The sequence below is a fragment of the Struthio camelus genome, chromosome W (genome assembly GCF_040807025.1).
Source record: "Struthio camelus isolate bStrCam1 chromosome W, bStrCam1.hap1, whole genome shotgun sequence".
Lineage (NCBI taxonomy): Eukaryota > Metazoa > Chordata > Aves > Struthioniformes > Struthionidae > Struthio > Struthio camelus.
In genome coordinates this window covers 3,142,810-3,170,157 of record NC_090981.1, presented here as the reverse complement: position 1 = coordinate 3,170,157, position 27,348 = coordinate 3,142,810, and the positions used below count along the sequence as shown (strand labels likewise).

Genomic DNA, 27,348 nt, shown 5'->3' with positions numbered 1-27,348 from the left:
GCCTATTCATACCATTGAAATTGTTCTTAAAAGGAAGACTGGGGAAAACCAAGGACACAATACCACTTCCCTTCTTTGAAAATGAAATGTTATGTGTAAAATTGAGAGTGTATTTTCAGAAGTTGTTTTTGAAAACTCTAAGATTTACAAACTTTTTGTAGTATAGAATGATAGAAATATAGACAAATAAATTTCTCTAATTCTTGTCCCTTCTATCTCTTTCTCTCCCTCTCTTTTCCTCTCATGACTTTCAGATGATAGACATGATGTATTTTGTCATCATCATGTTGGTGGTTCTGATGAGCTTTGGCGTTGCGAGACAGGCTATTCTCTTCCCCAATGAGGAGCCTTCATGGAAGCTGGCAAAAAACATTTTTTACATGCCTTACTGGATGATCTATGGGGAAGTGTTTGCAGACCAGATAGACCGTAAGCAAGTTTATGATTCTCATACTCCAAAGTCAGGTATCCAACTTTGATCAGATGATGTCTTACTAGATCATGTGCATGTTCTCAATAAATGGCTCAGGATAGAGGACTCCTCCATCACAGAGAATGGTCACAAAAATATTTCTATTGCTAATATTGGGGTACCAATTTTAGAATATGCTTCTAGCATCATTTTCCAATTATTTAATCAGAAATCTGTAATGCTAAATTTACCTTGCATTTAAATAACTTTCTAAATGGTTCTTTTTACCAGTTGGATGATGGAGATGAGATAACCTCCCAGGTATCCATGATGAGTTCTTTGGTATATCTGGGACACAAAAAGTCACTTCTTTTTCTTTCATCCATTGGTTTGATTTTAGACCTAAATGCTTTTTACCTAACTTTATACCGAGTACTGAGTCTAATAATATTGGGTTAGACCTTCAGCTCTGCCACTTCATGAGGATCTAATCCACTGTGTTTTCTTTTCTCCGTAACTTTCTCACTGCCACCACCCTTATGCTAAACCATGTGATGCAATTCTTTGGGGACAGTAGATCCATTATTAGAATTATGCTTTATTTATTTATTGGAAGGCAAGAGTGCTCACATCAGTGCAAACAGAACAAAAGCCAGCATTTCATATACTATCTCCTCAGGATTCATTTGGCTGGTGATAAGGAAAATACCAGTTTTCTATTTAAATTAAACCTCCTGGTGCCACCTGGTGCATTATGCCAAAGAAGATGGGTGGTCATGCAAAATGATGCAGTATGATGAATAGAACAAACTAAGAATCACAAATAGCCTATCTTTAACAAACCCTGACATATAAATTATGTTCATAATTTCTACTTAAATGTTCATTGGTCTTGGCAGCATTTACAAGTGAGTATCTCTTCCAATGGTAGATAGAATCTATTAAACCTATACTTAAGGTATTCCTTTTTATCCTATGTACTGCCCTAGGAGAGGACAGTGTTTTCATAATTGATCTTCTGCTTGTTCAGCACTGAAAAAGTTTGAATGGAAAAAAGGATGGGTTAGGACTGATTAGGTCCAGAGGATAACAAATGTATCTGTATCACCATGAATCCCCCCCACACACACAGTTAAGGAGTTTCAGATGGACAGATGTATATATATCATAAGACAGATATTTCAGCAGTGCCATTTGTATTTCTTCTTCTTCCTGGTGAGCACAGAATCAGTACTGTAGATGCAAATAAAATCTCTTTTTCATGATTACCTCTCCACTTTGTTCTCAGAGGCAGCATGGCATGCAAGGAAGTAAGCAAATACATAAAAGCATAAAGCTTCTCCTTGAGTTTAGCTTTTTACCTGAGCCCATTTTTTTTTTCCTTTTCTTTTCTTTTTAAAAATGCATTTCATTCCAAAGGCATGATAGTTGGGGGTATTAACAGTTCATCTTGTTCCAAAGGCATGATAGAGGGATAAAGGTTTATCCCTTTAAATTGTGGTTCCCTTCCACAAGCAGAATTCTGCCTGTCCCTCTACAAGTGGCCATTTATTGATGTTGTACTAAGTAACTAGCATAGTGCAACAAATGTGGCAATTGGCTGAATAAGATGTTCTTGGTATATTTATTTTAATGAAGTGCTGATTGTAGTTTAGAACTCTGAAACCTCAGAAATAAAAGTGGTTTTGAATGAAGCATGGCTTTTTAAGTATAACAAGAGGGTGGCAGACTCCATACCCTTGCATAAGGATTTAGGGGTAATCTTGTGTGTTATTCAGATGCCCAACATTTAAACCTTGCAAAAAGATGCAGGGTAATTACTCTGAGGCTTAGGGAAAGTAAAATTCCTGACAGTTTCAACCCCAGCTATAAGTGTGGACATGTTGTTCTTCTGTCTGAGTCGAGGAAACCAGGAGTTGCCGCAAAAGTAGTGATGAAAAGCAACACCTAGTTCCTCCTTCCTGAGAGACAGATGATGCAGGGAATTAGAATCTGCCACTCTTTCAGCACAAATTACGTGCAATATGTTATGCCTGCCTGAGACTCAGTTGTCTCAAAAATGTTACCTCTGGAATAGACTGGGAGCATGAGCAAATGGTTGGTGATGTTGCTATACAATCAAAATGACCTGATTGGCACCCAAAAGGTTTTGCTAAGATATTTGCATTTTTTTACTATTTGCAAATTTACTGTCATATATTTTTCAAGTTGTTCTAAGCTAAATCAGCCACTGTATTCTTCTTAGAGTGCTACAGAGTGTTGGTACTTTCTCAAATATGATAAACGTACTAAAATTTTTATGCTATATCTAAACTGCAGTTGAACTTCATAGCTTGGAGAGGGTTTTTGTTTGTTTGTTTGTCTAGCAAACCAAAAGGGTTTCTTTGTGGTTTTCTTTAGAATACTGTTATTTCATATTTCTATGTTATTTACAAGTTTGGGATTCAGCAAAAGTGCTGATCTTGGAAATGCATATACCTTTGAGCTATTCTCCTGGAGATTATCCTAGTGTGTTTGAGAAATGTACAAATAGTATATGTTACTCTAAAATTTCTGACTTATTTTTCTTTTCTTTTCTTCCACTTTCTGTTGATTTGTAAAGCATGCCATTAAGGCTGACCAGATACAATGTCTGGATCCATCCCATCAGCTGGCAGCCTGTCCGTCCAGTGGGTCTACTCTGATTTTTATCTCAACACACTGCACTGTTAAAACACTAGCTAAATGTCTAAAATAATGCATGTCTTATACATTTATACTTTTTACCCATCGTGCCTGTATTCATTCCATATTAAAAATACATACTTTAACTGGTGTGTGCATTAATGTACTGTCGGCATGTGATCTCATCTGCAACTCAAAAGTGGGGACAGAATTATATCCTCACTTCTGGGAGTTTGAATACATTATTCAGTGGTGTGGTTTATTATCAGTGCTGTACATAAATAGTATATTCCTACAAATTCCTGACTATCAATCAACTGTAAAGGAAAAAAAGCAGAGCAAATCTTTTAGAACTATGTTCAACTTTTCAGGCAAATTCAACAAAAAAAGCAAAACCAGTTCCAAAATTGAAACTGAAAGGTAGCTCCTCTCAGATTGACAGTTCATCACAGCCTTGTTAACTGGAGGAGGAAGAGGGGGTCTGGGTCGGGGAACTTGTGATGGTATGTGGAATTGTCTCACTTTTAGGCTGTCTTTTCTAATCCAGCTCAGCCTTATGCTGACTGATGGGATCCATGGGGTAACAGCCAGCCAGTTAACCAGACAGGCGTTCACTATCATCAAATCTCTCCCTCAGTTTGCCTCACTTACTTTGACATTATTGCTGACAACTTTAGCCAAAGAAATTAAGGATGGGCTTGACACATGCAAAAAAACTTTTTTTTCACCTTACCGAGCTATCTACCTCTCCAGAATAGTATGGGTACAGAGGTATATGAGAAATACTGAAGAGGGAAGGATTATTCCAGGGAGTGAGTTTGCTGGGTAAAAAGTATAGACAGATATCATAAATGGCATCTTGAGAAATGGCAGTCACCTTTAGAAAATCAGCATTAGACTTCACATTTTCCTATATTTAGAATGTGAAGCAACTGAGAGTGCTGTTAGCCAACAGGGGCTTGTTTTTTTTGTTTGGGTTGTTTTTCAGATTTGCATCTGGATTTTCTTTCCAGCTGACAGTATTTCAAATGCCATCTGGAATCTGAGGATCAGTCTGCGTTGTGTTTGTTCCCTGTGCCTACTCCCTTATTGGAAAGTCCTATATAGTTTGAGAGAAAAGGATGGGGCCTCCTTCTCTTTCACTTACATTGGAGCAATGCCCAGTAACCAGAATGCAGTTGTTCCAGTATAAGAGGAAAGATAAATTAGTATGCACAGGTTTTAACTATCTAATGAATTTAAGAGAAAAGCATAATTAACATAAAGGACATTTATTTAAATTCTTTAAGTTTCTTGGTTTCTTAGAATTTATTTAAATCCCCTAGAAGTTTTTAAGGTTTCTTAGTATAAGTGAAAATTTTATTCTAAATTCTATAGGTCTTGGGATTTCATCCTTTTTATGTCTCTATAGGACTTTTCTATAAGGGATGTAATCTGCATGGATCATTCTGGAATTAGAACTAACAGAGCAGCTCTGCACGAAACAGAATAAACCATACCTGTGCTCTTCTGTGTTTTTTTGTATTTCAGCTCTGCAGTACAGACAATATTTTTAGCGCTATTAGACAAAGGCAAGGGATAATATTTGTGCACAGCCTACATGCCATTTTAAGAGTCTCTTTGGCCTGCGCCAGAGGAGTCTTTACTTTCCTAGCACTCCTCTCATCTCACATTTTGGGTTGCATTTGGCATGATATTTTTAATGAGGGGAGGAGGAGGAAGCAAGGATTAGGAAGAACAAGAAGAATACGTAGATTTCCATGAAAGGTGATTAAAATACCAGTGGATAGGAGAGATGCTTGAAGGATGTTTTTAATGTGGCTGAGGGCAAAAAGTAATACATAAGGTCACAATACTATAGTTAAAGCAACATACTTGAAGCAATGAGACCCTGTTCAATTTCCTGGATGTTTCTCTGGTGACCAGAGCAATGGTGTGAGATTCGAGGCTTCCCAGAGTTCAGTACTTTCTCTGTCAGTGAAGAAGTAAACAGCCCCAGGCAGCTCATTTAGCCTTTTTTCAATATTTACCAGCCTGGCAAACCATTAACACAAGGTTGTTTAGGCATTCCATTAAATAATTATCAAATGCTTTTGCATCCTTTGGATTCAGTGGTGATCAAAATTGGAAGGCGCCCATATATTCATAAGCAGGATGATAAAAGTATATTTCAGATGTCCAAATTTGAATAAAGAAGATGGGTTTGTTTGTTACTTGATACTCACATATTGGTTTCCTTATTTTTTTGATTTGTGATCATATGTACCCATTCAGCAGGTTCTTGTGTTTCTAAACAATTAAACCTGTGTTGTAAAAGTCGTATCCATTTTTAAATGAGAAGTTCTCATCAAAGACAAAAAGCTATTTGGTAACAAAGCTGTTAAATTATGCGCTTTCCTCTCTCTGTTATTTCCCACAACTCCTTTGGAAGGGTGTAGCTGGGGGAAGAGTCATGCCACCACAATTTGCAAGTGTTGTTTCCCAAGCCCTCCACCCAACACACATTAAAAATGAGCAGTGCCCATGTCATGCCTGTAATTGCACCAGGGGAATATACTCTGCCTGTAAACACAGCCCGAGGCCTGAGCCCTGCTAATGCTTTAGGCCCAAAACAGAGACATGGGTTGCTGCTGTTTGGTCTCCAATGATTAGCTGGCCAGGAAAGAGGAAGGATTAGGTATGCAGCAGGAAAGGCCCATGCAGGAAACTGTAAAGGCAAGCCAGGAAGGGAAAACAAACATAGGAGGAGATTATGAAAAAGGAAACGAAAGATGCAAAAAATACGTACATCTACAGATGTCAGAATGCAATGTCTGAAAGCTGAGTGAAGTTAACACATATAACTGAAATTAAAACTCCAGGCAATTATTATCTTTTAAAGCATTTCTGAGGTCAGGAGTCAATGTCCTGCCTTCATCCAATGGTCTGCAGGTATCAGATTACCTTTTTTTTTTTTTTTTTGGTTACGTGAAATACGCATGTAGTTACACTAACAGAATTTGCTTCAACAAAACACTTCACTAGAATTAAGTAGTCTACATAACTTTGCTAAAACAAGGCCATAACGTGAAAAGATGTAAGAATACATTTTCATGCATGTTAAAATTGTGCTTTGAAAAAGTTTGTCGTCATGGAAGTAGTTTACTTGCTACAAAAATTATTGTATTTCTCCAAAAATATTTAAAGTGGCCAAATAGAACTCTAGTTTCTTAAACATAAGCAAGTATTTTTGTTATCTAAAATAATATCGTTGCTACTATTAGCCAGTTGTCAGATTTATCTGCCCTTTTTAATAAAGGGAGAAATTTTAGTTTCTGATTTTCTGGGACTAATTAATTTTTGAACAAATAATTTATTTAATAGTGGAACAAAATCCTTTAAAAACTAATTTTATAGTCTAAAACTGGAGTAAAATGTTAATTTTGGTTTGATGTTCAATGGAACACAAGTTTCTGCATTTTGGTCACACATCACACTTTTTATCATGCAGCAGTAGATCTGAAGGGTGAGTCGTGCTTTAGATCCCTATAAAGTAAGGCACAAAATTGTCATTTAAAAACTGCTCCCCCAACAGAACTGACAAAAGCTAAAAGCTTTGGTAAACATCCAGGAAAAGTCAAATACCTGTGTATGAATAGAACAGAACACTATGGAAGCTTGTCTTCATAGGAAGTCTAATTTGGCCATCACTGTGTGGCATACACTGACAAGGACGCATTAATAATACTCTAAATCCTGTGTGGTAGCCAAAAGAAAGTTGGAGAAATCCTCTTTGTCTAGGTAGTTTTCAAAGCTGGAGGGTTTTTTAGAGGAAAATCTCTTTTTTAATAGAAAAAAATGGGATAACAGGATTGTAGCCAGACTTCGGCCTAAACTTCTGATATCCCTGATCTATGGTTTAAAATATGTTTTTCAGAAATTTCTCTCATTGCTACAAAAGACACTATTTGTTGTGTGCTTCAGCACATAAAAAGGCAACAGGTTTCATCAGCTCATGCAGTGATTGTTCCATTACTGGTGAAAACATGATGGGTTTAGGTACTGTATTCTGTTGGACTTTGTAGCTCTGAATCAGCATGTGAGTAAGTTAGTGTTTCCATACAAACAAAACCATAAAGTCTCATTTTGAGGCTGATGCCAAGAAGTGTCCAATGTCCCTGTTTCTGCTGGATGAAGGCTGAGTGCACTTAGCACAAGAAATCCAGCAGCTCACAAATGGCATTTTGGATGCCTAAATGAAACTGCACCAGAGCAGTGCAGGAAGCACAAAATCAGTACTAACTGAAAAGATCTGCAAGGGCAATGTTTTCTGAGAAATGAAGAATTGCTTGCTCTGAGCCTGTTCCAGTGATAACATGTATTTTTATAAGTGGGAAATACTAATATCAATGTAGATTTTTGGTCCAGACTCAGCAGAGTTGCTGCTAAAAGTAGCATTGCTTATATTTGGCTTTGCCATTTCTTTTTTCTGAGTTGAACACTTTGGGAGAATTCATGTCTGAAGCTGATGTAGCACATACTCTTCTGTCCCATAAACCTATATTATGTCTATATGCAATAGCCTAACATCTTCATGTAGTGTTCAAAAACAAATACCCAAGTGACACTTAATATCATACCATTCACAATACAATCACCCGCGGTTGAATCCTATACTCTGTGAACTAAGGTCAGAATGAACATTTTTAAAAGAAATAATACTTGGTAGATCATGGATTTGTTGATGCAGGGCAGGATTTTACAAAACATGCAGCATTGGTGAACTATGCTCTCCTTGAAGTCAGTGGGAAACACTCATTGATATCAGCTGGACTGCAGATCTGAGCCAATGCAGAGTACATGGAAATTCCTCACTTGAATCTTCTTTTTCTTTTTGATGGGGACAAGGGGAAGCTAGCTGCAGTGCTGAGCAAAATTTACTGTGATAGAATATGTGTAAGCCACTTCTTCAGTGATTTCCTTGAAGAGCTGATTAGAGACTTGGGACCAATATCGCTAGGGCAGCTTGAGGCTAGAAGGGAATAAACTGAACCCACACTTGCAAATGCAGACTTTCTGCTGAAGGACATGAAGGCATGTAAAAGAAAGAAGTAACGCAAACCATTTTGCAATGTTTTTTCCCTGCTTGCCTCAGATCTACAATATTAATACAAAGACTGTTTCGTTTCTAAAACATTCAGGGAAGAAACAGGTGGCAGTTTCGCTGCCTACCTGCCCCTTTACCTGGTACAGTAAAGACTTGATAATCTCCCCCGTTGTTTCTAGGCATGCAGTCAAAAGTCCTTAATAGCAGAGGGTTGTTATGAATATCTTTCAGAGGGACTCTAGGCAGTGCAGTGCACAGGAATAAATGTCTATTCCTTATTTTAGTTTTGTGCACTTATTATACTTTTATGTTATTTATCATATCCGTCTCTATCCATCAAAAAAGATCAAACTTCCACCAGTAAAAAAACTAATATGTTAGCTTTTCACAGGATTAAGCATTTTCACAGAATCACAGAATGGCCAAGGTTGGAGGGGACCTCTGGAGATCATCTAGTCCAACCCCCCTGCTCAAGCAGGGTCCTCTAGAGCACATTGCACAGGATCACATCCAGGCGGGTTTTGAATTTCTCCAGGGAAGGAGACTCCACTACCTCTCTGGGCAACCTGTGCCGGGGCTCTGTCACCCTCACAGGAAAGAAGTTTTTTCTCATGTTCAGATGGACCTTCCTGTGTTTCAGTTTGCACCCGTTGCCTCTTGTCCTGTCCCTGGGCACCACGGAGAAGAGACTGGCCCCAGCCTCTTGACACCCTCCCTTCAGATACTTGTACACATTGATGAGATCCCCTCTCAGTCTTCTCTTCTCCAGGATGAACAGGCCCAGCTCCCTCAGCCTTTCCTCATAGGAGAGATGCTCCAGTCCCCTCATCATCTCAGTAGTCCTCCGCTGGACTCTCTCCAGTAGTGCCATGTCTCTCTTGCACTGGGGAGCCCAGCACTGGACACAGGACTCCAGGTGAGGCCTCCCCAGGGCTGAGTAGAGGGGCAGGATCACCTCCCTCCACCTGCTGGCAACACTCTGCCTCATGCAGCCCAGGATACCCTTGGCCTTCCTGGCCACAAGGGCACACTGCTGGCTCATGTTTAACTTGTTGTCCACCAGCACTCCCAGGCCCTTCTCGGCAGAGCTGCTCTCCAGCAGGTCAGCCCCCAGCCTGTCCTGGGGCATGGGGTTATTCCTGCCTAGGTGCAGGACCTTGCACTTGCCTTGGTTGAACTTCATGAGGTTCCTCTCCGCCCAGCTCTCCAGCCTGTCCAGGTCCCTCTGAATGGCAGCACAGTCTTCTGGTGTGTTAGCCTCTCCCCCCAGTTTAGTATCATCAGCAAACTTGCTGAGGGGGCACTCTGTCCCTTCCTCCAGGTCACTGAGGAATACATTGAACAAGACTGGACCCAGGACTGACCCCTGGGGGGACACCACTAGCCACAGGCCTCCAACTAGACTCTGCGCCATTCACCACAACCCTCTGAGCTCGGCCATCCAGCCAGGTCTCAATCCACCTCACTGTCCACTCATCCAACCCACACTTCCTGAGCTTACCTAGGAGGATGTGATGGGAGACAGTGTCAAAAGCCTTGCTGAAGTCCAGGGAGACAACATCCACTGCTCTCCCCTCACCTACCCAGCCAGTCACTCCCATCATAGAAGGCTATCAGAGTGGTTAAGCATGATTTCATCAGTATTTGCACAGCCACTAATTACTACCAGAATACTATGGTATTTTAGCAGTACGAGACAGCCAGCTCACTCACACCAGACAGGCCTCCTGACATTTCTGAGGGGAATATCTTGTGATTAATGGCAAACAGCATTCAACATCATGAACAGCAGCTCTTAAAATCTGTGATAAATCTGACAAGCACTTTATCACCACCATCTATAGCAAGTGTAAATTTATTTGGGGGAGCATCAATGCCACTTTTATTTGGAGGATATTGTTTTGGTGGGAGAGGGCCTTCATAAATATTTAAATACTTCTGTTAAAAGCACTGAAAAAATAAGATTCATTCCTCTTTTGCTTGTTTGCATTTTGTTCCCAGCTCCCTGTGGTCAAAATGAAACCAGAGAAGATGGCAAAATAATCCAGCTGCCTCCTTGCAAGACAGGAGCATGGATCGTTCCTGCCATCATGGCCTGTTACCTCTTGGTTGCAAATATCCTTTTGGTAAACCTCCTCATTGCTGTTTTCAAGTGAGTGGCACATTGCTAAGTATGGATTTAGTGGGGTTATTCATGGTCTAAGAAGGCAGCTAAGCCAAAGACTTTGGCTGAGAGCCATTTTCAGAGGAGGGAAGGGTGAGAAGGTGAGAGACAGTAGCTTGTCTCCAGGGAATGAGGAAAGTACCCAGCTCTTTAAATTGTCTCATGTCCGAGGGACGGACACTCAGTGTAAGTGTGAGCAGAGAAACCAAGCATTCAGAGTTCAGTTATAGCATCATTCACTCCCGATACAGAAAATGAAAATAAAAATAATTCCTTGTGTCATTGGGTTGCTGTAACGCTCAACGGCTGTATAGAGCAGGATTAATTAGTAGTAACGTACTTTTGAAATGGCTGATAGAGCCACTGGGCTTCACTGAAGGGATAGTAACTTATTTTGTCCATTTCATATGTTCTTTTTCCTTCTTTGTGATAAGGAAACACACTAATGTGTGTCCAGTTAAGGTTAGAAGTGCTGTCTTACCATCTCTGGAAAAGCACCCAAAAACATTTAAATTTGATTTGTTTTTCCTCTTCTCTCTTTCTAGCAATACATTTTTTGAAGTCAAATCCATATCTAACCAAGTATGGAAGTTTCAAAGGTATCAACTAATCATGACATTTCATGAAAGACCAGTTCTCCCACCACCTCTGATCATTTTCAGCCATATGACTATGATATTCCAACACCTCTGCTGTAGATGGCGGAAACATGAAAGTGACCCAGATGAGAGAGACTACGGATTAAGTAAGCCTTGAGCAATTTACAGAAGGGAACTTTCTAATGCCCTTGGTCATATCTACTGTTTGATGTGAATGGAGGCTGAGTCCAGCACTTAAATAAGCTTTTCAGTAGAGAACTACTTTTAACTACAAAATTCTTACCTGAACCAGTTAGTTTCACCTGCATTCCCCAACTCTTAGTTCTCTTGAGACTATTAATGAGGCTCTGTTGTTCTTGGGCTTTTTTTTTTCTTTCAAAGCAAAAGATTTTGTTTTGTTGTTCTTAGTAGTCTATTATTGCTGGAATTCTTCTTACAGTCCATCATGCTTCCAGGTCTTCAGTCTTATTGCTGAAATTGCAGAGGTAGCATTCCTATTTTTAAAGCAAACAGCACATACATTCCCTCAATGTGCTTTTTGCCTAGACGTGTAGATAAACTGAGAGATGATGTGGAGTAATTATTTTGTAGACACATTCTCTCCTTGATACTGATTAAAACCAGAGGAGTGGTGTCTCCAAACACTTTAATGAACTCCCATAAGCACGACTGAAAACCTGTTAGATTATTTTGATAATACTTTCTCCCCTCTTCCCCATCTTGTTCTTCTTCCTCTCTCTTCCCAGCCTAACTAGCTCCCCCTCCTCTCCAAGTTTCCTTTTTGGAGTTACCCTAACTTGCTGTGGATCTAGAGGCAGATGGCTTTTAATATCGTCTCATGCCAAAGCATGAATCCCTCTCCGCATGCCTGCTACTGCGCTGGCCACACTTGCATCTCCAGCATAATGCCACAAAACTGAAAGGTGTCTCCAGCTCCCTCACCATATATGTCAGAGGTAGGGAGTTCAGGGAGGTGCACCTCTGCCCAATGCTAGCCCACACTACAGCCCATCTCTCTAGAAGGAGAGAGCTGGAGACAGGCTGTGCCACTGGAGATGCAAGTGCAACCAGATTGCCCCCTCAGCCCTCACCATGTCTGCCCCAGCCCCTGCTGCTTCCAGCAGATCTCAGCTCCTGCAATGTCAAACAGACCCTCCATGCTCTCAGACTCCTTTCCTAACAGTCTCTGAATTTGATTATATGTGTATTAGGTTACAAGTGGGTTTTGGCCCCCACCGTCTCTCCAGGTCCTGACCAGCAGCTGTGTTTAGATCTCATGCAATCAGAAAGCATTCATGTTTGCACAGTGTTTGCTTGCTAAAGTGTTGCTGTCTCCAGAATCATATATAATTGAAGCCACTAATTTGGTAATTAGATGCATCTGATTTCATACCAAAATGCCAGATAAACTTGAAGCCTGCTTTTGAAAGTTTAGTCCATGAATTCTGCTGTAAGAAGACTGGAGTTAATTTCACATGTTAAAGTGGTTTGCCAGGCTCACATTCTTTCCGTTGTTTCTACAGAACTTTTCATAACTGAGGATGAACTGAAAAAAGTCCATGATTTTGAAGAGCAGTGCATAGAAGAATATTTTAGAGAAAAGGATGACAAATTCAATTCCTCAAATGATGAAAGAATCCGTGTCACTTCAGAAAGGTGCACATATTTTGTTCTATTTCATATGCAGATCTGGAAGTGTGTTTCTGTTGCCATTCTCCCTCTTTCTTTCTTTTCTCTTTTTTTTTCCTTCCTAAAACAAATGTTCCTCTAATTTTTGAATATTTGAATCATTTCAACCAGTTATAATAGGCTCAGCCTACAGCAGTCCAGGAAGCAGGGAGGAACTCAGGAAAACAAAAGAACAAGAGATCCTGTTTATTGCTGCACTGAGCGGGATGTAAACCAGTGACTTCAGTTACACATTCAATGGCTCTGCTGGGTCAGGACCAGAGTGCCTTGTCAGACTCACCTAAAACAAGTTGCAGTTTATACTCTCACCTTGGAATAGGCTAACCTGATGTCACGTGGGGGGGTCTGTATTGGTTCAGGAAATACCTTCTCTCTCTTTTATGACAAAAAGTTCCTTTAACTTCATTAATCACAAAGACAAATCTTGGTGAATATGCTGGAGACCAGGGAGGAAAGTGAAGTTGGACAAATTGACTTTGCTACTGTAGAAGAATCACAACAAATTCCTCCTGGAGAGCCTTCCTTTCTAAACACTGTGAAATTTTCAGTGGCACATTTTCATCAGCCTAGATATATACATAACATGATCAAAAATGACTGCCAGATTTTTCTTAATCTGCCATGAAGCCACTAAAACAATCTCCTCTGCAGGTATTTCTTCCCTATGGCCAAGTCTTGTCTCTTTCATAGCCAATGCAAAAAACTGCTGTTGATTCCAAAGGGAGCAGGGTCATATCCTAACAGTATTCAAAAAGCAGATAAGCTGATTGAAGTAGATATTATTATGTCATCTTTGGTGCAATATGGCCTCCATTACCATAGTACCTGAATGCTTTACAGTCTTCAGTGCATTACCCTAACAGCATCCATATGAATGAAGAAAGGCATAGCTATTATCCGGATTTTAGAGATGGGAAACAAGTGCACAGAGTTTTGGGTTAGTATAAGGGCTGCTAGACAGCCTACCAGATCAGGCCACACACACAAAGTGGGGTTAGGAAAGGTCTGTGAATCCTGCAGTGTCTCTGCATAAGCGATGGTTGCTCTGAGTTCAGCAGCCTTACGGTGTAGGTGGGAACATAGCCAGGGCAACCCGAGGGCTTTAACCTGCAGAAACTAAAGCACCTGGGAAAACTGGCTGGCCACTTAACCAGCAATGCCTCACCAAAAAAATGTCAGGGAAAGTGCCAATAGCCTGTTACAGGCCAGGGAACTGCTCTCTACATTTTATTTGAATGAAACCATTCTACAGTCACTTACAGTGAGCGATGTGAACACCCCTGTAAGTGACTTTAACTGTCTACAATCTTTATAGCAATTGAACAGGATTTTGAAGACATAAATGATGCCTAAATAATGGCCATAAGTCCACAAAGGGACTTGGGCACCTAACTCTAGCATTCACTTAAGAAGTTGATTTCTGAAAAGAGTGCCTTACTTCCATGAAATCATTACTTCAATTAAATTACAGAATAATACATGTGCAAATATTAGAAATAATTATAATCAGAATGAATGCCAGCAAAGTCCATCATCTCCCAAACCATAACTAAAAGGCTGATTGCAGATAAAATACAATCTTTGTCAGGTTCCCAGTTCTGAGCTAATTTTTTTTTCCTAGCTACTGAATACCATATTCAGATAGTTCATGTTTATGTTTTACTAGTAGAAATTTTTGAGCATCAGCAAAACACATGATGCACATTTTAGATGTACCCTCCTGTTTTTCTTTTCTCATGTCCATCTGTTAGGATGGCTTCATGCCCTCTCATATGTTGGATAAAAGTCTTACTGTAAGAAAAGGCACAGGTGCAGTGAAGGCATCACACATGGATTGTAAGGGTAAGGCGGGGGCACGGCCCGGACTCCCGGCAGGGACGGATGCACAAACACAAGGCACACCAGGGTCGATACTGAGCGTTTATTACCTCTGCGTCTGGGCGGGGGTTCCCCAGCGATTTCCCGATCGAGGCACTAATGGAGCGGGAGAGTCCCTGGCACCGCTGAGCGTCGGTCCAGGGCGAGGAACGCCGGGGGGGCACTATGTGAGGTTTTTATGGACGGCACACATGCGCAGCAAGCACATTGAGCTCATCGCTGCTTCCGATTCAGAGCCCAGGTGCAGCGCCACACTGGCACGGGCTCGGCCGTGTGACTGTGGGTCAGCGTGCCCAGCGGATGCTCCTTTTCCCACGGGACGGTCTGGCTAGCTTCCATCGCCTAGCTCCTCGACCTTCCTCCGCGTTTTCCCGTACACAGATATTATTAATTTGCCAAAAGGTTTATACTATCTCTAATACATGTGGGGGAAAAAAAAAAATCTGAGGTAAAACCTGGGCATTCTTATTTTGAAATAGTGCTTTAATTCAAGACTGTTCCTGAAAGAAATACAGCTCTAGCTGTCTATTCACTGAGTGCAAGTATCATCCAGCATTACGGGACGATAAGACTGTTATTTCATTTATTAAAAAATTCTAAGGATCAGAGTATGATTGTCTTTCTTCAGAACACATCCTCTTAATTCCACAGTGTTTGATTGATATAATTATATCATGTTTCTCATAGGCTTAGTCTCGAAGCATGGTGCTGCTCTGTGTGATGAATGATTCCAGATTTGAGCACCATATGAATATAAGAGAATATCACTAACTGAAAGAATAAATATTTGTTAAAAAAATCTGAGAGTGGACACATATATATTTAAAAGGCAACTGAATTCAGCTATTAGCTTTGAGTTTGGAGATCACCATCGCTTAAGCTTTCTTTTTGTGAATAAAAATGACACAGTCAGGGCTCACTCAGTGTAAACACATGTATGTACTTCTCAGTCATCTATGTGCATCTATAGTTGCCCTTGGTTTCTGAAGCCAGACTGCACTATCCTAAGCTTGTTGAGTTTTCACATAAATTTCCCACTATATCAATGCAATTAAATTTGTGATTATTTCCTTAGGAACCAACAGTCCATGTAGCCCAGAAACCTCTCTCTGGTTTGGCCAGCAATGCCATGGTCCTTACATCCTGTGTCTCTGGCAAGAGCTAGTAGTGCATGTTCAGGGAAGCAGGACAAATATACAGAGGTGTGCCACCAAGATATGACTCTAGATTCTTCTTGAGCTGCATCAGTTTCCTTGTGTTCAGTAGCACTGCATGGACCTCACATGAGTGCAGGGTGCACAACTTAGACAGACAGCTCTGCTCATATTCCAGGCACTAAGATGCAACCAAATGCAATAACTCAATTAGCTATGTCTGTATTAAAAATATTTCACTTCTGTATGTATCTCAAAGCAAGCAATCAAAAAAACAAGACTATCCAGCTAGTTTCACAAAATATTATAAATTAATTCCAGTTCTTGGGGTGATTGTTGCCTGGGTTAATGGTTTTTGTTGGTGGAAATCTGAGCCTTCACAAGTAAAATCCTGGCTCTATTAAAATCAGTGGAAAACACTTCCATTTACTCCAAAAGGACCAGGAGATTACTCAGATTGTTTGGTATCTCTGACAGCCCTACAATTATGAAGTTATATCTGTCATCATCATTGAAGAGTTGTTACAGAGGCTGGATGTGTGATCAGGCACTCAATCCTTAGCTGATAAATATTTCAGAAGTATAATATTTTGATAAAATAACAATTTAGGTAACAGATAACATGAGGGAGCATTTAACTGCTTCCAATGTAAACTGATCTCTGACTATGGAATTACATCCTGTGCTTGCAACAACATTAATCTGTTTTTTGTGGGGAGGCTAGTAGAAAAGGTAGATTGGTGGTGAAACAATAAAAAGAGTGAGATTCTTTGAAACTACAGGTTCATCTCTTAGCATTGATTACTTGATCATTCATCTACTGAAGTAATACAGTAATTGCAGTAATCCAGATGTTGTTTTAGAGAAGACATCTATACATTTGGTTTGCTGTGCTTGTGCTTTCAAAATTCAAGGGCTTCACTACAAGACATATTTCATAGGAACAAGACACTTGCTCTAGAGACTGGAATAACATTCCTCACTCTCTTTTGTGCAGACAGGTTGTTGCTGTTCTTCACCACAAGGTAGTCAGAGTTCAGTGTTTCAGGGGATAAAATTATGTAATGTATAATGCATTAATGATGCCCCATACTCATTTATTGTCTAAAATCTGATTTCCTTTTGGATGGGTAGGAAAGTTAACGGTGTTATCAGTTTCAGGCTACATGTCCTGTTGGAAATTCAACTAGCAGTAGCAGAATATGATATTTACCTCATCAGAAATCCTAGCTATGCTTGACAGGGTGCTTATTAATATTTGAGTAGAAATTGCACTAACAGGCAGATAATAAGAGACTTGTGAAAATAAAAGTGTGGAAATCTTGCTGTTTGATATTTGTCACTTCTCTATTCATTTTTCAGGGTCTACAGGAATGGAGAAAACCAAAAGTGTAAATCTAGAAATATGACATATGTATTTGAGATAACTACTTAAAATTGTTGCTTTTAGTATCTCTTTGGCAGACACTGGAGGTCCCTGGTCTGCCCTAGGGACTGCTGCTGGGGAAAATAATTATGGGAGGACATTTCATAAATGCTAAAGGCAATTTCCATATGTGAGAGGACTCCATAGGAGTCCTTTGATAGAAAAGTTTTAGAAATGAACAAACTAAAATGTTTGAAAGCCACTGGCATAAACTAGTACACAATTCACCTTATTGTTGAAAACATTTTAAAATGAGATAAATCAGCACTGTATGCAGTTATTTTGAAGTTTAAATGAGTAAAAAATTGAGTGATCACACTCAATTATTAGCTATAAATACTTTAACTTTCTTATTTAAATAATATGTTAAGTAGATAAATAGCTTTAAAATCCATCATTTCAATCTCTGAACTACTAATATAAACTACACAAAGCACAAACACAGTATCAGAACAATCTTAATATGTATACACTCTTGTACACTGCATTTGTTTTGATTCGTGTTCTCTCCTCTATAATTTTCACACATACTTCACCTGATATTACTTACATTCAGTATAATAACTGATAAAAAAATTCTATATATCTGAGATAAAAATAAATCTGGGAACGAGACTATCTCCTTAGGTGTACACAACACTATCTGGTGCAAATCTATGGGAAACAGTGGGAAAAAGTATGGCATGTTACCCACCGTCTATGGCATATTACCCACTTTCATGCCTTCATTTAATTCTAGAATTAACCATAGTAGTTCAGCCTATGGCACAACTGAGAGCAATGTGAAGTCATGTGTGCTCTAAGTTTTATTCATTTGTAACAGTCTAAACAGAAGTTTCGGCAGTAGAAAGCTGGCAAATCATTGTAACATTTCCCTAATGTTCTGTCCCTCGTGTAGCACACACCCAAAATCCCCTCTATGTTATGATCAACAAGCAACAGACACTACTCATTTACAACTAGTATCATTTGACTGCTGAACCTCTTTTAGCAGGGTTTGAAGTAGGTGAGATGGTATAGATTGGCTTTGAATTTTAAGACCTATCTGTTCCCATTTGTTTTGGTGATCTATTACTTGGACACCACTGCTATGTAGAAATGAACCAATTTAATTCTTCCCTTTTTTAAGGATAGAGAACATGGCCATGCGACTGGAAGAAGTAAATGAGCGCGAGCACTGCATGAAGGCATCTCTCCAGACTGTTGACATCAGGCTTGCTCAGTTGGAGGATATGATAGGAAGAATGGCGATGGCCTTGGAAAAATTGACTGGTATAGAGAGAGGTGAGACGACCAAGATACGATCCAGGACCTCCTCCGACTGTACCGACACAGCCTACATTGTAAGGCAGAGTAGCTTCAACAGTCAGGAAGGAAATACTTACAAGCTTCAGGAGAGCGTAGATCTCACAGGAGAGGAGTCCATGTCCCCAATGTCACCTACAATCACTCCCCGCATGCGAAGCCACTCTTTCTATGCAACAAATACGAAGGAGAAGTGTGGGCTGGAAAAGTTTGAAAGCATTTTTAAAGAAAGATCCATGATCCTGCACCGTGCTAGCAGTTCTCACTCCATAGCAAAAGAAGCAAAGGTTCCCTTAGCCCCTACCAGCACTTTGTCGATTGCCCCAGACTCCAGAAGGCCTTCATCTTGTATAGACATCTACGTTTCTGCCATGGATGAGATGCAGTCTGAAATAGAGCCTCTCAACAGCTCAATAAACATTCTTGGTACTGGAGATGTGGCTCTACAGGCTCACATAGCCTCTTCCATTTTAGCTAACAGTGCGTACATTAGCAGTACACCAGGTGAAAGAATTTCTGGCAGGAGTCTTGATTATGAGGAAACTTCTGGAATAGAAACAAGAGCATTTTCTTCAGACTATTCACAAATCACAGATTGCCAAATCCCCTGGGATTCAGACCCTCCCTTGTATCACACCTTAGAGCGATCTAAAAGCAGTCGTTATCTGCCTACAACTCCATCTATTCTGGAGGAAACATCAATCATGAAATCTCACAGTTTTATGTTCTCTCCATCTCGAAGCTACTTCAGCAGCCTTGGCGTCCCAGTCAAAACAGCAGAGTACACAAGTATTACAGACTGCATAGACACGAGGTGTGTGAGCACTCCCCAGACCATCGCTGTGAGGGCCAGTTTCCCTGGAAGTCTTGGAGGCAAGGTGGAGGACTTGGGATGCTGCCACCCAGAGAGAGAGGCAGAACTAAGCCACTCAAGCTCTGATCATGAGGATATTGAGGCCAAAGACAAGAAGGGGACCCCTTTATCTCCTCAAGATGGCAATGCTGCAAGAACTCTGACCAACAGCATCCCACTTCCAAAAACAGAGCGAGCCAACAGCTACTCTGTGGAGGAGTCCAACATGTATGCACAGCACACACAGAAAAGCTATTCTATCAGTGACAAACTTGACAGACAGCAAAATGCAACAGGCCTGCGAAATCCCTTCCAGAGGAGTAAGTCCTTGAGGCCAGAGAGCAGAGGGGACAACCTATCTATGAGGAGACTGTCGAGAACAGGAGCTTTCCACAGCTTTGAGAGCAAGCACAGCTAGGCCTAGACAAAGCTCACAGGCAGTCTAAGGGTCATCTGCTCTCCAGTCCATTTTCCTTAGAAGAATTAAATAACTACACATCATCACATGTCAACTCCAGTTGGCGTTAGCCACCAGTCAAGGGAGCATGTTGTCAGTCTCAGTATCACCCACTGAGTTACTGCATCTTGACCCAGTTGACATGGGAGGGAGGAAAGATTTATAAAGACTTCAGTAAACAACAGGAACAACAACCCCCCCCCCCCGTTATGAAATCACAAGTAATAAGTGAGTAGGTTCACAAATCTGTCTTTTACTAGAAGGCATCATAAGATGTTTGGTGACTATTCACAAGTTTTTAGGACCCAGGAATTAGCTAGCAAAAATAGATATACAAATTAGATAGTCTAAACGTCAATCCTGGCTTCTTTTTCATCTGTTTCACCATTGTGATGACTGATGAAAAGCATTTGTTATTTCTGTAGAAACCAGCAGCAAGCAAACCTAAACTCTCCCAAATTCTTCACATCCCCACACTTGTGAAACTGAAGAAAGATGAACAAGATAACAACCGTAGAGTTCACTTATCTCTTTTTGTATTAACTTCTAGTGCCACAAAAAGTTTATATTTTCAAGAGCAGAAAGGGAAATGAAATGCCTTTTGTACTGCAACTTAAATGGAGGAAGAATTTATGTTAAAATATCAGATGATTTACTGTATAAAGCAGGCATTCTAGATTCTAGAACAGCTGAGCAAGCTCAGGATGAATGTAATTAAGCGGAATGGTATATATTTATTTTTTTACCACATTCGTCATCAATATGTTGTCTCACTAAATTAAAGGATGTGATGGAACAGTAAGAATAATGTCCTACTAGTGTGATCAGAGCAGGGCACAGCAATATCATCAGGTTCTCACTGCTCTGTTTAATTGCTTATACAAATTGTGGAGGTTTATTCACCAAGTTGCTGTTCCATTTGAGTTGCCGATTTTTCACATCATTCTCTCACTCAAAAATATACATCTTTTTTATGAGGACATGGCTGTATTTGAGCATTTCAAAGTACACAAGGCTCATCATGTGGTCTGAATTCAGATTAACGCCATTAGACTGAAGTTGCTTAAGGGAAAATGTTCTTGGCAGAACACTGGAAAACATAAAAAAAAAATGCTTTTAAGGTAAGCTGAAGAACCACAGTGAAACTTGAGGTGCCTGTTAAAAGTAAAAGCCATCAGTTGCAAGTATGTTTCCACTGTACAGCAACATATCACACAACATGCATTTTAGTAGGAGAAAATATATCTGACTTGTAGTGTAGTTATATGGTTTTGATTGAAGTTGGTAGTATCTCTGTTGTCCCAAAGAAGGGTTCTTTCACCCGGTGTGCAATGAGCCGAAAACACAGAGTCGAGATATTTGCTTAATTCATTTCTGCGCACAGACGGGTGCTAGGCGGTAACGCCACAAAGCTAGCACACCTGGTTACTACACAGCCGACACCTCATACAGTTTAAGCAACGGTTATCAGTACAGTTCACAACTACATCGTCACCCTCGTTCCCATTGGTTCTGCCAGGTCTCGTCTTCGTTTAAAGTCACAGTACCCTCTTTTTCTACTACCGCATGCTCTATGGGGAAGGGGCTTCGATCTGCGGGGGGCTTCCCTGCCCGTGGGTGGGTTTTTTATTCTGCTAATTAGGCTAGTTCTCCCGTAGTTCAAGTAGTTCTCTCCTGTTTATCGTCTGTTTTTGTTCTCTTCAGGTTTATTTGGGTACTTCCTTATCTGGTTGCCTTATAGTGTTGTCTTGCTCCTTCCTCCTCCAGGGCCTTGTTTTGTTAACTACCTGTGAAAGACTGAGTAATGCCCTAATCTCCTTTTTCTCATACCTCCAACATCTCCACTGACTCCACCTACATTCCAAGTGCAAAACGCAGTCCACAGTGTCAACAGGAGTTTCAAACTTCTCATGAAAAGATATCACAGTGGTCAGAGGGGGAAGAGGATGCAGAAGATAAGGAAAAGGTACTGAAGCATAAAGAGCATTTGGACTCACATCCTTTATGAGGCGAAAACTTAAGCTTGAAAAGAGTTGAAGCTAGTGCTTTTAAAAATCAAAGCACCTCTAAAATGACTAACAGCTATGTAGAACCAGATCCTTTTTGTTTTAAAATATGAACACGTGCAACTGAGGTACATCCCATTTATTATCTTCCAAATCTCTAAGGTAGCTTTGAAAATGGAGGCTGACATTTTCTCACTAAGATCTCACCCTGGCAGACTCTGAGCACTGTATGACAGTTAATTCTGAAGGGCAACAAATCCCCACCCAAAAATAATCATCTGCCTCAACACAAAGGACAAAGAAAGTAAAAACCCTTTAGGCACCGACTCCCTTTGTTGGAAAGTTCATAAAATAAAGAAATGCAATGTAGTGACATTAAACACAACCTGCTTCATACTTTCTGCACTGACGTGTTCCTTTCTTTATTTTCTTTAACCAGGCTTTCAATGAGCTAAACCCCATCCAGACACTGTTTACACAATTACCTTGCAGTCCATGTGCAGCTTTATGGTCATGTGGTGACACTGAGAAAGGTCAGAAACTGTCCCCTTTCTGTGCATTATGAAGCATGCTTGTGACAGGCTGATTGTTAAACAATAGCACAAAGCCCAGGGACAAAGGAACTTGTGTTTAACAAGCTGCTTCAAATGTGACAACTTTTGTTAGCATCCTTTTCCTAAAGCTTCTCCAAATCACAGAATCACAGAACAGTTGAGGTTGGAAGGGACCTCTGGAGATCATCTAGTCCAACCCCCCTGCTCAAGCAGGGTCCTCTAGAGCACATTGCCCAGGACCATGTCCAGATGACTTCTGAATGTCTCCAGGGAAGGAGACTCCACGACCTCTCTGGGCAACCTGTGCCAGGGTTCTGTCACCCTCACAGTGAAGAAGTTTCTCCTCATGTTCAGACGGACCTTCCTGCGTTTCAGTTTGTGCCCGTTGCCTCTTGTCCTGTCCCTGGGCACCACGGAGAAGAGTCTGGCCCCAGCCTCTTGACACCCTCCCTTCAGATACTTGTACACATTGATGAGATCCCCCCTCAGTCTTCTCTTCTCCAGGCTGAACAGGCCCAGCTCTCTCAGCCTTTCCTCATAGGAGAGATGCTCCAGTCCCTTAATCATCTTTGTAGCCCTCCGCTGGACTCTCTCCAGGAGCTCCATGTCTCTCTTGCACTGGGGAGCCCAGCACTGGACACAGGACTCCAGGTGAGGCCTCCCCAGGGCTGAGTAGAGGGGCAGGATCACCTCCCTCCACCTGCTGGCAACACTCTGCCTCATGCACCACAGGATACCCTTGGCCTTCTTGGCCCCCAAGGGCACACTGCTGGCTCATGCTTAACTTGTTGTCCACCAGGACTCCCAGGTCCTTCTCGGCAGAGCTGCTCTCCAGCAGGTCAGCCCCCAGCCTGTCCTGCTGCCTGGGGTTATTCCTCCCCAGGTGCAGGACCCTGCACTTGCCTTTGTTGAACTTCAGGAGGTTCCTCTCCGCCCAGCTCCCCAGCCTGTCCAGGTCCCTCTGAATGGCAGCACAGCCCTCTGGTGTCTCAGCCACTCCCCCCAGTTTAGTATCATCAGCAAACTTGCTGAGGGGGCACTCTGTCCCTTCCTCCAGGTCTGAAAAAGACTGGACCCAGGACTGACCCCTGGGGGACACCACTAGCCACAGGCCTCCAACTTGACTCTGTGCCATTCACCACAACCCTCTGAGCTCGGCCATCCAGCCAGTTCTCAATCCACCTCACCGTCCACTCCTCCAACCCACACTTCCTGAGCTTACCTAGGAGGATGTGATGGGAGACAGTGTCAAAAGCCTTGCTGAAGTCCAGGGAGACATCATCCACTGCTCTGCCCTCATCTACCCAGCCAGTCATTCCGTCATAGAAGGCTATCAGAGTGGTCAAGCATGATTTCCCTTTGGTGAATCCATGCTGACTACTCCTGATCACCTTCTTGTCCTCCAGATGCTTAGTGATGACCTCCAGGAGGAGCTGTTCCATCACTTTTCCAGGGATGGAGGTGAGGCTGACAGGCCTGTAGTTTCCTGGCTCCTCCTTCTTGCCCTTTTTGAAGACTGGCGGGACATTGGCTTTCTTCCAGTCCTCAGGCACCTCTCCTGATCTCCAGGACCTTTCAAAGATGATGGAGAGTGGCCTAGTGATAACATCCGCCAGCTCCCTCAGCACTCGTGGGTGCATCCCATCGGGGCCCATGGATTTATGGATGTCAAGTTTGGACAAAAGATCTCTCACCCAATCCTCCTCAACCAAGGGAGAGTCTTCCTTTCTCCAGACTTTCTCTCTTGTCCCCAGGGCCTGGAATTCCCAAGGGCTGGCCTTAGCAGTGAAGACTGAAGCAAAGAAGGCATTCGGTATCTCTGCCTTCTCTGTATTCTTTGTCACCAGGGCACCCGCCCCATTCAGCAGCAGGTCCACGTTTTCCCTAGTTTTCCTTGTGCTACTGATGTATTTGAAGAAGGCCTTCTTGTTGTCCTTGACATCCCTTGCCAGATTTAATTCCAAATGGGCCTTAGCCTTCCTTGTCGCATCCCTGCACGCTCTGACAACGTCCCTGTATTCCTCCCAAGTGGCCTGTCCCCTTTTCCACCTTCTGTAGACTTCCTTCTTCTGTTGGAGTTTTGCCAGGAGTTCCTTGCTCATCCATGCAGCCCTCCTGCCCACTTTGCTCGACTTCTTACTCAGAGGGATGCACTGCTCTTGAGCCTGGAGGAGGTGATGCTTGAATATTAACCAGCTCTGCTGGACCCCTCTTCCTTCTAGGGCCCTACCCCATGAGATTCCTCCAAGTAGGTCCCTGAAGAGGCCCAAGTCTGCTCTCCTGAAGTCCAGGGTTGTGATCCTACTCATTGCCCTGCTCCCTCCTCCCAGGATCCTGAACTCCACCATCTCATGGTCACTGCAGCCAAGGCTGCCCCCAACCTGCACATCTCCAACCAGCCCTTCCTTGTTTGTTAGTACAAGGTCCAGCAGCACACCTCTCCTTGTTGAATTTTTCCATCACCTGTGTCAAGAAATTATCCTCAGTGCTCTGCAGGAACCTCCTTGACTGTTTGTGGCTAGCTGTGCTCTGTTCCCAGCAGATGTCAGGGTGGTTCAAGTCCCCCATGAGAACCAGGGCCTGTGACCATGAGGCTACTTCCAGCTGTCTGTAGAAGGCCTCATCTACTTCCTCTTCCTGATCAGGTGGCCTGTAGGAAACCCCCACAACAGTGTCACCCATGTTACCCTGCCCTTTAATCCTTACCCATACGCTCTCAACTTGCTCTTCATCCACCCCTAGGCAGAGCTCCACACATTCTAGTTGCTCCCTCACATAAAGAGCAACTCCACCACCTCACCTTCCTGGCCTGTCTTTCCTAAAAGGCACATAGCCATCCATGACAGCATCCCAGTCATGTGAACTATCCCACCATGTCTCTGTAATTGCAATGAGATCATGGCCCTGCGACCACACGCATCTCTAACTCTTCCTGTTTATTCCCCATGCTGCGTTCATTGGTGTACAGGCATTTCAGAGAGCCAATCGAGCATGCAGGCTTCCCAGGAGAGGTGCAAGAGGATCCTCCATAGCCATGTTGCATGCTGTCTCCCCTGGCTGCATGCACCCACTGGAGGAATCCTGACTTGAGTGGTGTTTTATCTTTCCTGGGTGGGTTTGGGGTGGGGGGGGTTGTTTTGTTTTGTTTTCTTTGTTACTTTTAATGAATGTATCCACAAACTCTTCCATCCCCATCATATTATTGGTCTATCCTAGAGGAATTTCACATTTGTTAGAAATCCCACAACACTGATTAGTGAATTAGTTCAAGGTGCAGGGCTCTCCTCTGGGGTAGGTTTCATTGCTTAGTTTGTCAGGGTAAAGGAATTTGCCAAACCCAGAAGCTGTATAAATGTTTTGAATACAGCACTTTATTGATCTGAAGCACACTTTCCAGGTAAAATGGAACAGGACACTTTATTTCCTTCTTATAATTTACCATTATATATAAAATGTAAATCCAGATGTTAAGAGTGTGTTGCAAGATGTCAGACCACTGCTTTTCCTGAATGTTTCCCATTTATTCTGAAATATGGTGTATATAGAGTATATTATGATGGATATTAGATCATTTTATCTTCACCTGGTTTTTTAAACACTGCATCAAGCTGCCTCCTTTTGAAACTGATGGCAAAACACCCATTCTTTGCAATGGGATCAGATTTCCTACTCCCAATACTATTATGACCTTTTAGTGAGAGTAAAAGTCTTATAATCCATTATTGTGCAACTATAGCATGTGCCATATGACATATTCTGTATCAAATGATAGCTTATGAAATATATATATATTCACATATATACATATCTCCCATGTATAATCCAGTATGGTTGTGACATGTGATAAGATTAGTGAATGTTACAGGACAGTTCTAACATCACATTATAAAGTCATATTTGTAAATTTGTAACATTCAATAAAATAGCACATGTTGCATCAAGCATTAAGTTCCACTTTCCATTATACATATGGAATATGCATTTCTGGTCACAGTGCATAAGTTCTGTATGGTTCACTCATTCCTCTGTATAGCTCCACTATAAATGTCTGTATGAGCTGGTGTATAAATCTCTAATGAGCCACTGTGGGCTGTGACAGGTGAGTTGTGATAGTGTGAAAGATGAACTAGCATGTTATGCAAAAGATTATAAGATAAATTAACTTTAAATAATATTTTGAAACTCAACTGAACTTAGCTGTTTGTTTACATATGCTGGCCGACTGAGGAAGCAGTGTACAGTATTTTATAAATGTTTTCCTATAGTAATCTGTTCTGTTGTTTCCAGTCTAAGTGATGCTGTTCTAAAGTTGGGTATACATGTGTCCTAGGTATTGGATTATAGCACATTATTCTTTCACAATAACTGTGTGATATGACTGAGGTAGTTTTGCTTCCTTACAGTCCAGTCTTTTTTTGTGTCAATGAAAATGCATGTATTATTCCATGAATTTCTTTGGACTACTATGAGAGACTTAACATTGCCTGCCTGTAAAGATGAATCCAGTTAGGAATGAATTCAAGCTTTTGGATGTTTACATTATTTTCCATTATATTTGATCTTTAAGCAAAGAAGCTAATCTTTTTATTATTTTAAAATGACAATTATATTTTTTGAAATTGAAACATTCAGTACAAAATGTGAACCAACAGCAGTCCTGAGACATTTGGCTCTCTCTTTTTTGGAAGAGATCAGATGCTACATTACTTTTCTTAGCACAAGTGTCAGTTAACCAATGGCAATGAGGAGCTAATTTCAAATTATAATGAACACTGAAAATGTCCAGTCATGCACATAAGAAAATCACTCTGGGTTCCTGATATAGGTTGCTTTTATTTTTTCTTTTTCCATTTATAGATTTCTGGTGAAAACGGATTTGTATTTTTGCTGGAACAAATACCCCTTTGTCAGGGGATAGATATCTTAGTTGGGTATATTTTTTGTAAGAGAAGAAAATGATTTGTTTCTTAGAAACTGTCAGCACATGGAAAATGCAGCTTCACAAATAACTCCTCAAAAAGAGTGCTGGTTGCAGCACAAGGCCTTAGTCCAATGACTTCAGTTAGAGCAAACAAATCTCTGTCCTGAAAGCAAAAGTTAT

The 27,348-nt window shown here is 41.3% G+C and overlaps 1 protein-coding gene across 5 annotated transcripts in view; it reads left to right on the top strand.

Moving 5' to 3' along the window:
• The window catches only part of LOC104144135 (transient receptor potential cation channel subfamily M member 3), a 397,790-nt gene extending 374,981 nt beyond the window's left edge, over window positions 1–22,809 (top strand). For 2 of the 5 annotated variants that reach the window (XM_068925564.1, XM_068925562.1), the window contains exons 21-25: window positions 255–429; window positions 10,164–10,314; window positions 10,872–11,071; window positions 12,449–12,581; window positions 18,202–22,808. In XM_068925564.1, coding sequence (XP_068781665.1) covers window positions 255–429; window positions 10,164–10,314; window positions 10,872–11,071; window positions 12,449–12,581; window positions 18,202–19,648 — 2,106 coding nt within the window. In that variant the 3' untranslated portion in view covers window positions 19,649–22,808. Of the gene's footprint in view, window positions 1–254; window positions 430–10,163; window positions 10,315–10,871; window positions 11,072–12,448; window positions 12,582–18,201 lie in introns of all 5 variants that reach the window. The other 3 variants (XR_011137448.1, XM_068925563.1, XM_068925565.1) reach the window with 3 other exon arrangements.
• Window positions 22,810–27,348: the final 4,539 nt, after the last annotated feature.